Consider the following 13,870-nt stretch of genomic DNA (forward strand, 5'->3'; position numbering starts at 1 on the left):
GCCGCGCATGTCCATGTGCCAATCAGATGGCCAATGCACATGCTCATGAGAGAAAACAGCGGAAAAATCCCAGAAAGAGTGGAACAAGACCAGCTCTTCTGGTTTCCAGCACTGCTGCATGCACAAAGGCCAGCTCATCATCGCATGCGCATGCACACCAGAAACCCGGAAGAGGAACGGGCAATGCCACATGTGCCAGGCAACATGGCTTGGTGTGCCACTTTGGGCATGCGTGCTATAGGTTCGCCATCACAGGTATATAGCTTCTCTTTACAGACTCAACCATAATTGTATCTTCACGTTCAAAGGCCACCAAAGGGATCTACTACTCAGCTCTCGCTTGCGAGTTCTCAAGATGCTGTGACACTAAGCTATCTGGCAATGGGTTTCACCTTCTTTTTGGAGGCAGTCTGCTGGAAGAAGTCTTCGCCTAACTATAATAGACATAAAACTTAAATGGCCCTCACTTGTTTGCAACTGGTTAATGAAAGGGTATGTAGAAAGAGCCAATATAAAGAGCATATTGCCACCTATCAGGTCTTTATCAAAATTGAGTGGCAGTTTTTGCATGGCGTGAAAAGCTTGCAAGCAAAGCAACAGTCATTTATTTCTTAGTACTGTCTTGCTGTGGTGTGGAGGGAGCAATCATAAACATTTTCAGTGTTAGGTAACAATACAGGCAGTCCTCCTTTAGCGACCGCCTTGTTTGCTGACTGTTTGCAGTTACAAACAAAAAGGTAACTCTGTAACCAGTCCCTGCATTTACAATCTTCACAGAGCTGTAAAACCAAGGAAAGCTGAAGGAAGACTGTAAGCATAGTGGTAGTTTCACTTAACAATCATTTCACTTAATGACTAAGTTGCCAGTCCCCACTGTGGTCACTAAATGAGGACCACTTGTTTATATTTTGGCAGCCGGTGAATAACGCATGTCTAAAATACAGAGAGTTCAGTCCTCTATAGCAGTGGTATCCAACCTTGGCAACTTTAAGACTTGTGGACTTCAACTCTCAGAGTTGAAGCTTTGCTGGCTGAGGAACTCTGGGAGTTGAAGTCCACAGGTCTTAAAGTTGCCAAGTTGGAGACCACTGCTCTATAGAGTAGCAAGCACCGGCAAAGATAAAGAGGTTAGCAGCTACCACTTCTCAGCACAAATACAAAAGCAGACGGAAGGTGAGGCTTCTTACCAGCTCCTTGCGTTTCCACCAGAGATGGAAGAATTGGGAGGGAAAGTTAAGAAGGAGGAGGAGGGTGGGAAATGAGGGAAAGGAAGGGAAGAAAAGACAAAAAAAAATTATTAGAGGTCTTTCACATGCACTACACACCAAAAATTCAAATATATTCACCGATCAAGGTCATAATTTCTGCTAAGCTTGACCATCACCCAATTTGTTTCAAATTTCAAATTCCAGCACCTTGGAAAGAAGGCCCCATGAAAGAGAGATGTTTTGAGAAGAAGAGGGTGAATTGCCTTCCTATTGACCATGCAAGATTGCCAAGTGGTTACTGGGTTAAATGGCAGCTGGAGGATGTTAGATTGCCACGTCTGCATAGGTGGGAAATGGGAGAGAGTGTCAATGTATGGGAGCAGCAACTAGTTATGGCAAAGAGCTCAAGGGAGAGCCATTTCTTTTCTTCCTTCTGCTCAAGCTTTCAGATTCCCGTCACTGAGAGGGGTGCAGGCTGGGTGGAGAGGGGCCTTAAAAATCCGTCGGCAAATGGGTTTCTGCCCCAGCGTCAAAGGAAGCTTTGCTAGACTAAGCGCCGATGGCTCAAGGCTTATAAAGCAGCCCGTGAAACTGTGGACAGCAGAAGTGAGAAGCGGCAAGGGAAAAAAACGTTATTTCCCTTCTTTTGCTTAGGAAGCCACCATTTATAAACGGGTAATAGTTACAGTGTTTAACTCTAAGTCTCTATGGCTCTGGAGGTTTAATTTGTAAAATGCAAATATTAAAAGCTGTAGGGCAGGGGTGTCAAACTGGATTTCTTCCGAGGGCGGGAGCAGCATTGTAGTTCTCCTCTGCAGGATGGCCGGAGAGGAGGGGAGACAGGACGGATACCTTCCGCAACAGTTTGCTGGCCAAAATGGACCATGCGGTGGGGGGGGGGATTTTCGGCCCTGCAGCACTTTGCCTGCCAAAATAGGTTGTGCCCCCCTGCCCCCTGTTTTGGCCGCACAGGCCCCTCCCCCACGCCCTGTTTTGGTTGTTGGGGGCACCGCAGGCCGATCCTTTGCTATTTCCAGGCCGGCCCCGTGGGCCAGAGTTAAGCACCCCATGGGCCGAATCTGGCCCATGGGTCTTGACTTTGGCACCGCTACTGTAGGGGTATTCCCAGGGTATACTTAATCAACCAGGGTCACTTTTCCTTTATCCATAAGGAAGAGGCAACTAAGAGCAGGCCATTGAAACTCCAAATCACCCCACTCAACTCTCACTAAAGGCTGCAAGTTATGGACTCCAAGGTGGCTGCAACTGATATGGAATCTGCTTTCTATACTGTATCCACCAGGAGGAAACAAGCACAGGTAGTCCTCAACTTACGACCATAATTGAGCCCAGAATTTATGGTGCGAAGCGAAAAATTGGTTGTGAGTGAGTTTTGCCCCATTTTACGACTTTTCTTGCAGCATCTGTTAAGTGAATCGCTGCAGTTGTGAAATTGGTAACACAGTCGTTAAGCGAATCTGGCTTCCCCACTGACTTTGCTTGTCAGAGAGTCGCAAAAGGAGATCTTATGACTCTGGGACAATGCAGCCATCACATAAATAGGAGTCAGTTGCCAAGTGTCTGAATTTTGATCATGTGATCATGGGGATGCTGAAATGTGTGAAAAAATGGTCCTAAGTCACTTTTTTCAGTGCCATTGTAACTTCAAATGGTCACTAAATGAACTGTTGTAAGTTGAGGACTGCCTGTAACTTTTGGGGAAAAAAACAATACTAATGCACAATGTGCAGGGATTTTTAAATCCCTCATTGCCCTTGAAGTCTGCTTCTCAAATTAAGAAGCACACTGATAAAACAATGACTCATCGGCATTACATCTGTGGAAAGTTCAAATCCACACAGCCACTGTCAATTTATTTGCAAGGCAAAACAACCCTCTAGCTGCCTTCAGAACCCCTTCTCAATTTTACTTGATGCCCCCCACACCCCCAAATTGCTATTCAATCAACCAAAGTATCCAGCACATTTAAATTTTAATTCAAATCTCAGAGAGGAGAACTAAGTTGGCTATCAAGAATAAGCCAATGGATTCCTTGTAATTGAAGGCCACAAGCTACTAGAAGGGGGAAAATACTCCCTCTTCTTCTACATGTGCAGTGCTGAAATGCAAAATGTGAAGTTGACACTGTAACTGTGTCTCCACAACACCATGTGGATTGTGTACAGCTTGAAGATGAGTTGACTCAGCTCATCTTCAACAAATAAAAATTTATAATGCTTCTCTCATAGGGAGGAATTTGACTTTACAGGTAGTCCTCGGCTTACTACAGTTCATTTAGCGACCGTTCAAAGTGGCAATGGGATTGAAAAAAGTAATTTATGACCATTTTTCACACTTACAACCATTGTAGCATCCCCATGGTCAAAATTAAGACGCTTGGGAACTGACTGGCATTTTATGATGATTGCAATGTCCCAGGGTCACGTGATTGCCTTCTGCAACCTTCTTAAAAGGAAAGTCAAATCTGGGAAGCCAGATTTGCGTTTTCTTTGAAGACGTTTCGCTTCTTATCCAAGAAGCTTCTTCAGCTTCTTGGATGAGAAGTGAAACGTCTTCAAAGAAAACCCAAAAAGTCCAGTTGCCTCTTGAAAAAAGCATCTTTGAGACACAGAAATCATTTCCCCCTCCCTCAAAGCCTCTTATATATGAGAGTCATTTTCCTTTTGTAATACTAGTTCTACTAAAAACCTGATTGTCATGGTAGAAGAAAAATCGGTGGCAGCTATAAAAAGCCAACTAATATTTTACAGATCTAAAAGTCTACTGCTGTGTTTATCTACAAGAAAGCAGATTCATAATTTCAAGGAACACTAGAGAATTAATTAGCTAATTAAACATCACTTTAGGATGTGTGCAGCAAAAAATCAGAGATGCTTGTTTTATGCAATGGGATTTTCTTTTCATGGACTCGTGCATGAATGCGCTAGCAAGACTGTTATCAATGTTTCATCTCCTCTTCTAACTGAGGCATTCTGCAGATAGTTGTCTGAGAATAGAGGAGGTCTTACATGGAAGATACTATCTGCTGGCATGTAAGTGGGTTGGGGGGGGGGAGTGCCCCACACAAAGTAAGCTATGCAGTTACCCTACAAATACTTGGAACTTTTAATCCCAAGAGTTTCCCTGCTGAAAATTCTGGAAGCTGAAAACTATATTCAGCATATTTAGATAAAGTTCATGTTGTAAAAGGTAGATGGAGTCCAATTCTGGCACTTCAAATGTTTATATGCATGTATGCCTTGGACCATAAATCCTTTTCTAGCCAGTAGGAGTCAGTAATTAGATTGACTGTGCTTGAGCAGGATGGTTAGGTAGATGGGAAATTGATGGTGTCGGCTTTGTTGGGTTGTTTGAGCCCTACTACCATACTGAATAACAGCACTATTAGCTAAGGAAGCCACTGTGATTGGAGCAGCATATTATAAGCATAATGAATAATCAATGGATACATTAAGGCTCTACTGAAATCATCAGACTGTCTATATAATTTTATTGGGGCTGTATTTTCTTCATCCAGAAAAATGAATCTCATATGTTAGTTGTCATCAGATATTTTTCCTTAGATAATTCCTTTGGCAAGCAAGGCCAGTGCAAATTAGATGGCTGTTGTTACCTAGAGAGCATCTACCACTGGGCCAAGCATTCAGCACAGTCACAGTCAGTGTCTGAACAAAGTTTTCACTTGGATCTAATGAAAGGCTGTTAAACATGGAAATTAAAAACATGAAGGGAGCCGGGTATATCAGCAGACACCCACTTGATAATCATTATGGGCATTAAATGTGAGTCCCATCTCAGTGTGAGCTTTTTAAATATTCATTAAAGTGTTCAATTTGAGGCAGACTCACTTCCCGGCTGATTTCTTTGAAAAAACTTTTAACAAAAGCAATGACAAGGGTGATTAAGAGATCAATAGTCCTCTCTGTGCTTCTGCAAAATGGAATAACTGTCAAGGATGAGCCTTTGGCAGCCTCATACCTCTTCGTTTCAACTTGCCATTAGAGTAAGTGGGGAGGGAGGTATTGCTTTCAAATGGGTTAAGATGGAGAAACCAAATTTCTGCTGGAGACCAAGAGAGCTTGGAACTTTTTCAAGGACATCATAACAGGTGTGGTGTTGAAGCAGATGGCTCCCATAACAAAGTGAAATTGTTTATATGGATTACGTGAGAGGTTGGGGATTTGGCTGGGGAAATTGTTTAACTCTACGAACTAGCGTTTGGGAACCTCAGAGTTAGTTTTGCCTCAACATCACCATGCAGTAAGGTTTTCGGAAATGGAATGATCCTGGAGTTTTATTTGGATTTTCGAGCTGTATGTTGACAATAACTTCTCAAAAATTAACAGAAATCAAATAGTTTAAGAGAGGATGGGTTGCATCTCCCATCTTCAGCACCTCCACTTCAGCCAATCACTTATCTCTCACAATTCAATTAGATTTCTAAGAAAAACAGCATTAAATTTTTGTAAATCAGATGCTTCAATTTTCCAGTCCTAATTTGATAAAGCAATACAGGAAGCACATAGAAGCTATTTATAGATCAGATGGAAAAAAAAACCCACCAAGCAATCTTCTAATCAGACTTGTTCCAAAATCTCCAAATTCAGAGCTGGCTGTTATACTTTCCATAGATTTGGCACCTTGAGTCATCAGTTCTCAGGCTAAGGAATTATTCTTATGAAAGGGCATATTCTTCTCTCCAGAAAAAAAATCCCCCTTGCCCTTCTTTTCAGTTAAATATTGCATTAAGCATCACTAATAAGTCTCCCCAAAATTATAATAACTATGCATGGTTGATGCAGAGCTGATTACTGCTATTAAAATGCAGATTTCCATCGGTGCTCTGTTATGGGATGTCTAATTCAACCTATTTATTCTAGAATCTAAAATGTTGCTGCCTTACTTGCATTTGGGGCAATTAATGCTGGTTTTCTACAACTTCCAGAAACTGCCACACTGACTTTCTTTACTTTCAGAAGTATAAAAAATAGGGCCTAGTAACGCAAATATTTACTGGTGTTTCAATTAACTCCTTTGGGTAAATTCTCTTGCTTTTTAAGACTTACAATTTAGAATGTGTTGTTCTCCTCTCTTACGTGACATGACCCAATGAAAAGATAACAGTGCCATAAAAGTGCAAACAATATAGATTACAAGAAGAGATTTTTAAAACAGATTTAATTTTATATAATGCAGATTAAGTACCATGCAAACACAGATTCTAGAAGCATGCAGAAGAAAAAAAATAGCATTTTTAATGGTCTTACTTGTGCAAACTAGTATCCAGGCAAGGTGGTGTGAAGGGTGATGGGGAAGAGCATTAGGAAAACTCAGGTAAGTTCAAGTGGTACAAATAATTCAATATAAACACAGTTAAAACAATGATTAGGCATTTTCTTAACATCCCAATCGATTCCTGGAAGTGGCTGTAAAAGAAAGGGCCTTATAACTAGCAGAGGGTGGTAAAAATGTGATTTTTAATAAAACTGGTTCAACACTGGAGGACTCTTACCAATAACACTGGCTTAAACATATAAGAATATTAGCACTCATCTTCTTGGTGAATCTTCACTACAGCAATTTACAACTTTAGGTATATGGCACTAACAAATATGATGTTTATGGGAGGAGCTTGGTTTGGATGCTCAGAAAATAGAACCCAAATGGGCACTCTCTATTTATTATTTGAAGGGATAACTTCATAATTCCCCTATATCAGGGGTGTCAAACTCACGGCCCATGGCCCGGATGGATCACATGCTGGCCACGATTTAGCAAAGGGGGGAAAGTCACAATACATCACATGATGACAATGTGATGCCACAAGTTTGACACCCCCCTATGTTATCCTTCTGCATTTCTAAACCAGGATTAATTCTGAGCGGTCCTGCACAACACCACATTTTATTCCATCAAGCCGGACTATGGGTTAAATGCATCAACAATACATAAAATATAGAAGGGAAAGCTCCTTTTATACCAGCAGTTCTCAAACATAGCAATTTTAAATAAGATGTATGGACTTCAATTCCCAGAATGTCCCAGCCAGCCATGCCCCATGTTTTAACGTTGCCAAGTTTGAGAAACATTGTTATGTACAATAAATTCCACTTTCTGAGAATTCTAGCACTTTTTCTTCTCCCCGCCGCCCTTTCTAAGAAGGCAAGTTCTTATTCCTTACCCCTGAAAAGAAAATCTTGGACTAATTTGGAAGAATGCATATTGAGAAAATATAATTAAGGTACAGCTTCAGGTTAGCTTGGCACGAAAATGCCATGTCTGTACCAAAAATGCATTATACTCCCAGTAAGATTTGAAAATTTATATTGTTCAATTATCTTCACATCTGAAAGCTACCATAAACTACTGTATAACAGCACATACTAATGTATTTTCATGTCATGGCTACTATTTAAAAAGAACATTAAAAAGCAGAAACATGCTTCTTGCTTCTTCTCACATGGTCATGACTTTCTCTAGAAAAAGGCTCAGCTCAGGAAGTGGAACAAATAAACACTATCATGAACATTTGGCCAAATAATCAACCTTTACATTAGGTCCCTTCTCAGTTTCAGGGTATAGCTACACAGATCTTTAAAAATAAATTTAGATTCATAAAGCTCATTATTGCAGAGCACAAACAACACTCAAATGGATTCCTTCCTATATAGCAGACAGAGACAATTGGATTGCAGGTAATACCCAAAAGAAAATCCTACTAGAGTCTAAAAGATCATACCCCGTTAAATCCCAAGAAAGGATTCTAAGTAATTGTTGGCTGGAAGCCAGAGTGGGTAGTGGCCACTTAAGGGATAATCCGGGAAGTTATCATCTGATCTCTTTATGTCAGACTATATAATCTCTGCAATGCTTGATTTGCAATATTATTTTCAAACACACAAGAAATCAGTACCGCAAATAACAAAGAGGTACAAAATCATCCTAAAGAAGATGGTAAGGAAGTTCAGGGAGTTCTTTTCTGCCACAGTCCCTTTTTTGCACACCGAATGTTCATTAATGTTCATGCCAGCATGCACTGTTAATTCTATTGCATTAGCGTGCTGCCTGCCCAAGGCATAGTAGCAGAGAAGGATGCAAACTGCTGCTCATTAATTCAAGCTGTCATCCATTTTAGCTAACAGAGCACCTTGACCCATACCTGAGCAAACAGAGCTGCCAAGATTTTTTTCCAGTTGTTTAGAAGTAGACATTGTGGGCAGAGGGAAGGGAAGGGAAAGCCTCCTTCTGAAGTTTTAAAATGTGGGTAAGCTTTTCCCCCCATTTTGTCCATCAAAATGCAAACAACACTGAACCACATGAACTATTGATTAGGCAGCTGTTTATATTTATAACACATAATAAAAATCAAGTATATAAAAAAACCTGGTTATTTTATCTCGGGAAATCATTCCTTAAGATACCATTATAATTTTCAAGCCCATGAATAGAAACGTCTATGGACATTCAGTCATCCAGGTCATGGTTGTCCCAAAGGTGCTTTTTTCAAGAGGCAACTGGATTTCAAAGAAAAACCAGAAAGTCCAGTTGCCTCTTGTAAAAAAAAAAAAGGACCTTTGGGACATAAATAGAAACCAACATTAGCTTCTTATGCATTTACATTAATTTTTTGAAATCAACTTTGGATTCATTAGCAAACATGGTGGGCTTATTTATTTACAATATTTGTAATTCTGCTCTATAACAAGCTTCTTAGTGGGGCTCACCTTTTCTGTATGGGAGGTGAAATCTAGAAATGCACCATACTGTTTCTTCTTAGCTTCCTAGTAAGACCTGTAGATCTGATTAGAACTAGAACCTAGTAGCTCCTGGAGGACCAAAGGCTCACTTCACTTCCTCTGCTTAAACCTCACTTTTGTGTGTGTGTTGGGGGGGGGGGGATAACCAGCACCAAAGATTTCAGTGCCCAAATTGCTTGGAAGATTCAGAATTTGATCATCACAAAATGCAGCTGAATAGAAATTGATAACATTCACACTTCTCTCAATTACTAGAATTCCTGGACATTGGACATGGAGCCCAAAGATTAGAATTCACTGATAATATAATGAGAATACATTTTAAAAAAAACTTTGATGTGGATGTAAATTAAGATAGTACAACTTCCTCATTTAACACATATGCACTACCAGTTAACCTGACTTCACAAGTGGAAGTATATTAAAATCCATTTATTTAAATTAATCAAAATCACTATTAACTGGGTTTCAATTGTACAGAAAGTGAGGAAGCTGAGAACAGAATTACCATCTGCAAACTAGAGGTGGTATTCAGCCAATTCTGACAGGTTCTGGAGAACTGGTAGTGGAAATTTTGAGAGTGGGGAGGGAATGGAGATTTTGCAATATCCTTCCCCTGCCACACCCACAAAGCCATTCCCACAGAACCGGTAGTAAAAAAAAATTGAATTCCACCACTGCTCTCTTATCAGGTGTAAAAGAAATTAAGTAAAAACTATTCAATGGCTATTCATATTCTCCCAGCTATAGTCAATTCATCAATAAAATGAGCAGGATCTACAAATAGAAAGCTTTTAATTGACTTTGGAAAGGACCTTTGCTGTAGAGTATTTATTCGTTATAGATCATATAGGAAGTCTTTGACTATGAATACAGGATAGCTGAATAAAATAGATCTATATAAGGAATTTGTTTTCTTTTTCCATTTTGTTTTCAACTGCTTTTGGAAAAGCAGTTTCAGAACTGCCAACACAAAAACATAATCCTTCACTTCTTATTCACTTACTCCTTAAAATAGGAATAATACAGACTTACCAATGAATGTTATGAAACTGAAATACATCTATACTATGACAATGCATATTTATTACACAGTACGGTTGTAATTGTATCAATACAATTTTCAATAGAGCCACTGCAAAGAGCAAAATATTTGTGTATCTCACTTCAGCTTCTGAGACAATGCAAAAGTCATTTATTTTTCATTATGGGCCAAGGTAAACCCAAACTCATTCTCCTTGATATGCTTATGATAAACATCTTTCCATCCATATTCTTCCATAGGAAAAAGGCTGAGGTTTGATATGCATAGCAAAAATGCAACAAAACTGCGTTTTACTTAGCACCATTTTCACAAGGATTTTTTCCATTTTGGTACAGCTGAGTTAAAAAAAATCACCAACTGATTATATCAGATGTAAAACTACAATGGACTTCCACCAAGATGGCATGTTTAAGTTGGGGCAATCTCTTTCTCCTGTCGATGCACAGCTGATTTTGCTGCCAAAGCAAAGGTTCTTTGACGGCCTGCTCCTTAGTTCTAAACGGAAGCAAAAAAATTTCCAAAATTCCAACCCTATTGAAAGAGTTGCATCAGTTAATTAAACAATTAATTCAACTGGTTGTGGTAGACATTTTAAATGGGCTAAGATAATGTGTGAATACCTCAACCAATACAACTGGGTTGTATTGGTTGAGGTATTCAACCAATACAAACGAGACAAAGACAATATGTTGTCTTTGTCTCGTTTTCCCCCTTTCCCTTGTCTTTTGTGAGCCGCCCGGAGTCCTCCAGGAGTGGGCGGCATACAAGACAAGACAAATTAGTAAATGTTCAAAATTACAGCAGAGGCTCTAAAAGCTACTTATGACCCGATCCCAAAGTTATGGCTGCTGCAGTCCCTCAGGGAGTATGGGAGTCCTAGGGCAGGGCCTCTTCTAGGCCTCCAAGGCTTTCCCCCAGGGCCTCTGAGGCACCCTGTGCTCCACTTAACAACACACACGTTCATTTAACAACTGTACCACAAAGAACAGAGATTGGAGGGAGTAGTGTAAATGAGGTGATTACATGGGTACCTCACTTAACAGACTTCACAACTTCCAACTGTACTGGGCAGGCTCCATTATAGTTGTGAGTCAAGGACGTACCTGTATTTAAATAATGCTTTGTTTGGTAGTTAAAGCTCTGTAAAAGCTGAACAGCGAGAAATGCTTGGCTATGCAGTGGGTGGTTCATCTGAAAATGGGTATAAAGCAATTATTTCTTGTACAGTTACAGCTTCTACATCTAGCTTTCATTACAGCAGAAATAGCTTTGGCTCTTTGTCAAAGGAATAAGAGGAACAAAATATTCAAAGGTTTGTATGGAAACTGAAAAAAGGAATACAAGTACAGTACTCCTCGACTTGTAACCATTCATTTAGTGGTCAAAGTTACAATGGCATTGGAAAAAGTGACTTATGACCATTCCTCACACCTATGACCACTGCTGCACACCCACAATCACATGATCAAAATTCAGGTTCTTGGCAGCAGACGTGATTGCAGCATCTCAAGGCCATGTGAGTATCATTTGCAATTTTCCCAGCAACATTCAACCAGCAAAGTCAATAGGGAAAGTTGGACTCACTTAAGAACCATATGGTTCACTTCAATGCATTAATTTGTTTTAACAATTGTGACCAAAAAAAGGTCATAAAATAGGTTGCAACTCATTTAACAATTGTTTTGTTTAGCAATGGAAATTCTGGTCCCGATTGTAATTGTAAGACAAGGACTTTCTGTACTACATCAACATTTACATAGAGGTCTTTCTACTGTTCCCTCAGAGTCAAAATTCCAGTTTTATGCTTTTGGCCCAAAGATCCTCTGTTTATGCTTATAAAGTAAAATACTATCCCATTTCCCTGAAAATAAGACCTAACCAGAAAATAAGTCCTAGCATGATTTTTCAGGGTGCTCATAATATAAGCCCTACCCACAAAATAAGCCCCAGTTAAAATTGTCAGCCAGATGGATGCATTTGGTACCGTATTTTCCCCAAAATAAGACCTAACCAGAAAATAAACCCTAGTGCATCTTTTGGAGCAAAAATTAATATAAGACGCAGTCTTATTTTGGGGGAAACATGGTATATACAGAAATAATATTAAGAATACATTTACATATATATAAAAAATAACAGTGGAAAAAAATAGTGAAGCGTGAAGAGCAATGACCCAGAAATGAGGCATAAGTTAAATATGAAGAAAGTATTTGGATAAATAGGGCAAAGGCAAACTAATACAACACCAAAATATACATATATATAAGCCATAATGTAAGCCATAATTATCACAAGTATGACAAATCACGGCTTGAACTATCTTGCTTTGCATGTAATGAGTCTATCTCATATATTAGTTTCACCTTTTAAGTTGCATTACTGAAATAAATGAACTTTTGCACGATATTCTAATTTTTCGAGTTTCACCTGTATATATAGTGTAGGTATGCTGGTCTTGTTGTATTTGGGTCTTTTCCCGTGTAAGATTGATATTGTCTTGGCAACGTTTCGGCGAGGTCTCACTTGCCATCTTCAGGCTGGGTTTTGGGCTTAAGGTGTGATCGGAGCTGCCGTCTTTCTATAAATCTTGGTAGGGGTGTGTGGAGTGCTAGCTTTGTTTCAGTAAGTGGAATGATTGGTTGTGTGGCTGTATCATGATTGGTAGATTAATGCTGATTGGTACTGGCTGTGTGTCTATTGTTGTTTTGTGTTGTAATGGCCTGGGTGGTGGGTGGGGCTCATTTATTGACTAGGGCTGGTTTCCAGATGTCTGGTAGGCAGGAGGTATTGTCACGTTTATTCATATTGTGGGGGTGTTTCTCTATTTCAATAGCTTCCATAATTATTCTCTTGTTGAAGTGTTCTATTTGGAGATTAACCTGGTTCCTTCAAAATTAATTTCATGTCCTGTAGCTTTAAGGTGCTGGAAAGGGGAGGAAGTTTTTTCTTTTTTTCTTACTGTGGTCTTGTGTTCTCTGATGTGTGCATTTATTCTCCTGTTTGTTTGTCCTGTGCATGTTGTAGGGCAGATTTTGCATGGTATTTCATAGACTCCTTGGTTTTCCAGCTGGATTTTGTCTTTGGGGTTTCTTAAGAGGTTGGCTATTTTTTGGTCAGTGTTGAAGGCTATATTGAGAAGGCTGTCTTGATATTGTGTTTGTGGAGAATTTTGCTGATTTTATCTGTGGTACCTTTGATGTAAGGGAGGAGAGCGATGCTGTTGTCCTGTTCTGTGTCTTAGTTTTTGGGGGAAGTCTCCCTTTGGATTAGGTTGGTAATTGTTTTTCTTTGGAATCCGTTGGAGATTAATATGTTTGTGAGAATGTGAAATTCAGTTTTCAGGTGGTTTTTGTTGACTAGGGGTTTGGTTCTGGAGATGTGGGTCTTGCTGCAGAGTTGATCTGTGCAGGGTGGTGATGGGATTGTGTGCTTAAGTAGCGGTTGGTGTGTGTTTTTTGCAGTAGATGGTGTGTCCTAGGGAGCCATTGTTTTTTTTTGTAGATTACGACGTTCTAATCCCAGTAAGGGTATGGCTAACTGATGAGAGCTAAATAGCTTGAAATAGATCTATACTAGTCTCCCTTTATTTATTTATCAGCACAAATACAACATATATATATACATATACATACATACATACATACATAACATACATACATACATACATACATACATTTTCACGGGTATAGGTATGCTGATCTTGTTGTATGTTGTATCATGATTGGTAGATTGGTGCTGATTGGTGCTGGCTGTGTGTCCGTTGTTGTCAGCACCAATCTACCAATCCATGATACAACCACACAACCAATCATTCCACTTACTGAAACAAAGCCAGCACT

The 13,870-nt window shown here is 39.6% G+C and overlaps 1 protein-coding gene across 3 annotated transcripts in view; it reads right to left on the bottom strand.

Moving 5' to 3' along the window:
- The window catches only part of DCTN2 (dynactin subunit 2), a 63,073-nt gene that overhangs the window by 27,928 nt on the left and 21,275 nt on the right, over positions 1 to 13,870 (bottom strand). The window contains exons 3-4 of one of the 3 annotated variants that reach the window (XM_032210910.1): positions 6,497 to 6,505; positions 1,188 to 1,193 (exon numbers count right to left, since the gene is read on the bottom strand). The exons of 1 other annotated variant lie outside the window; for it this stretch is intronic. In XM_032210910.1, coding sequence (XP_032066801.1) covers positions 1,188 to 1,193; positions 6,497 to 6,505 — 15 coding nt within the window. The remainder of the gene's footprint in view (positions 1 to 1,187; positions 1,194 to 6,496; positions 6,506 to 13,870) is intronic. One more of the 3 variants, XM_032210911.1, reaches the window with a different exon arrangement.

This window comes from Thamnophis elegans, chromosome 2 (assembly GCF_009769535.1).
Source record: "Thamnophis elegans isolate rThaEle1 chromosome 2, rThaEle1.pri, whole genome shotgun sequence".
Classification (NCBI taxonomy): Eukaryota; Metazoa; Chordata; class Lepidosauria; order Squamata; family Colubridae; genus Thamnophis; species Thamnophis elegans.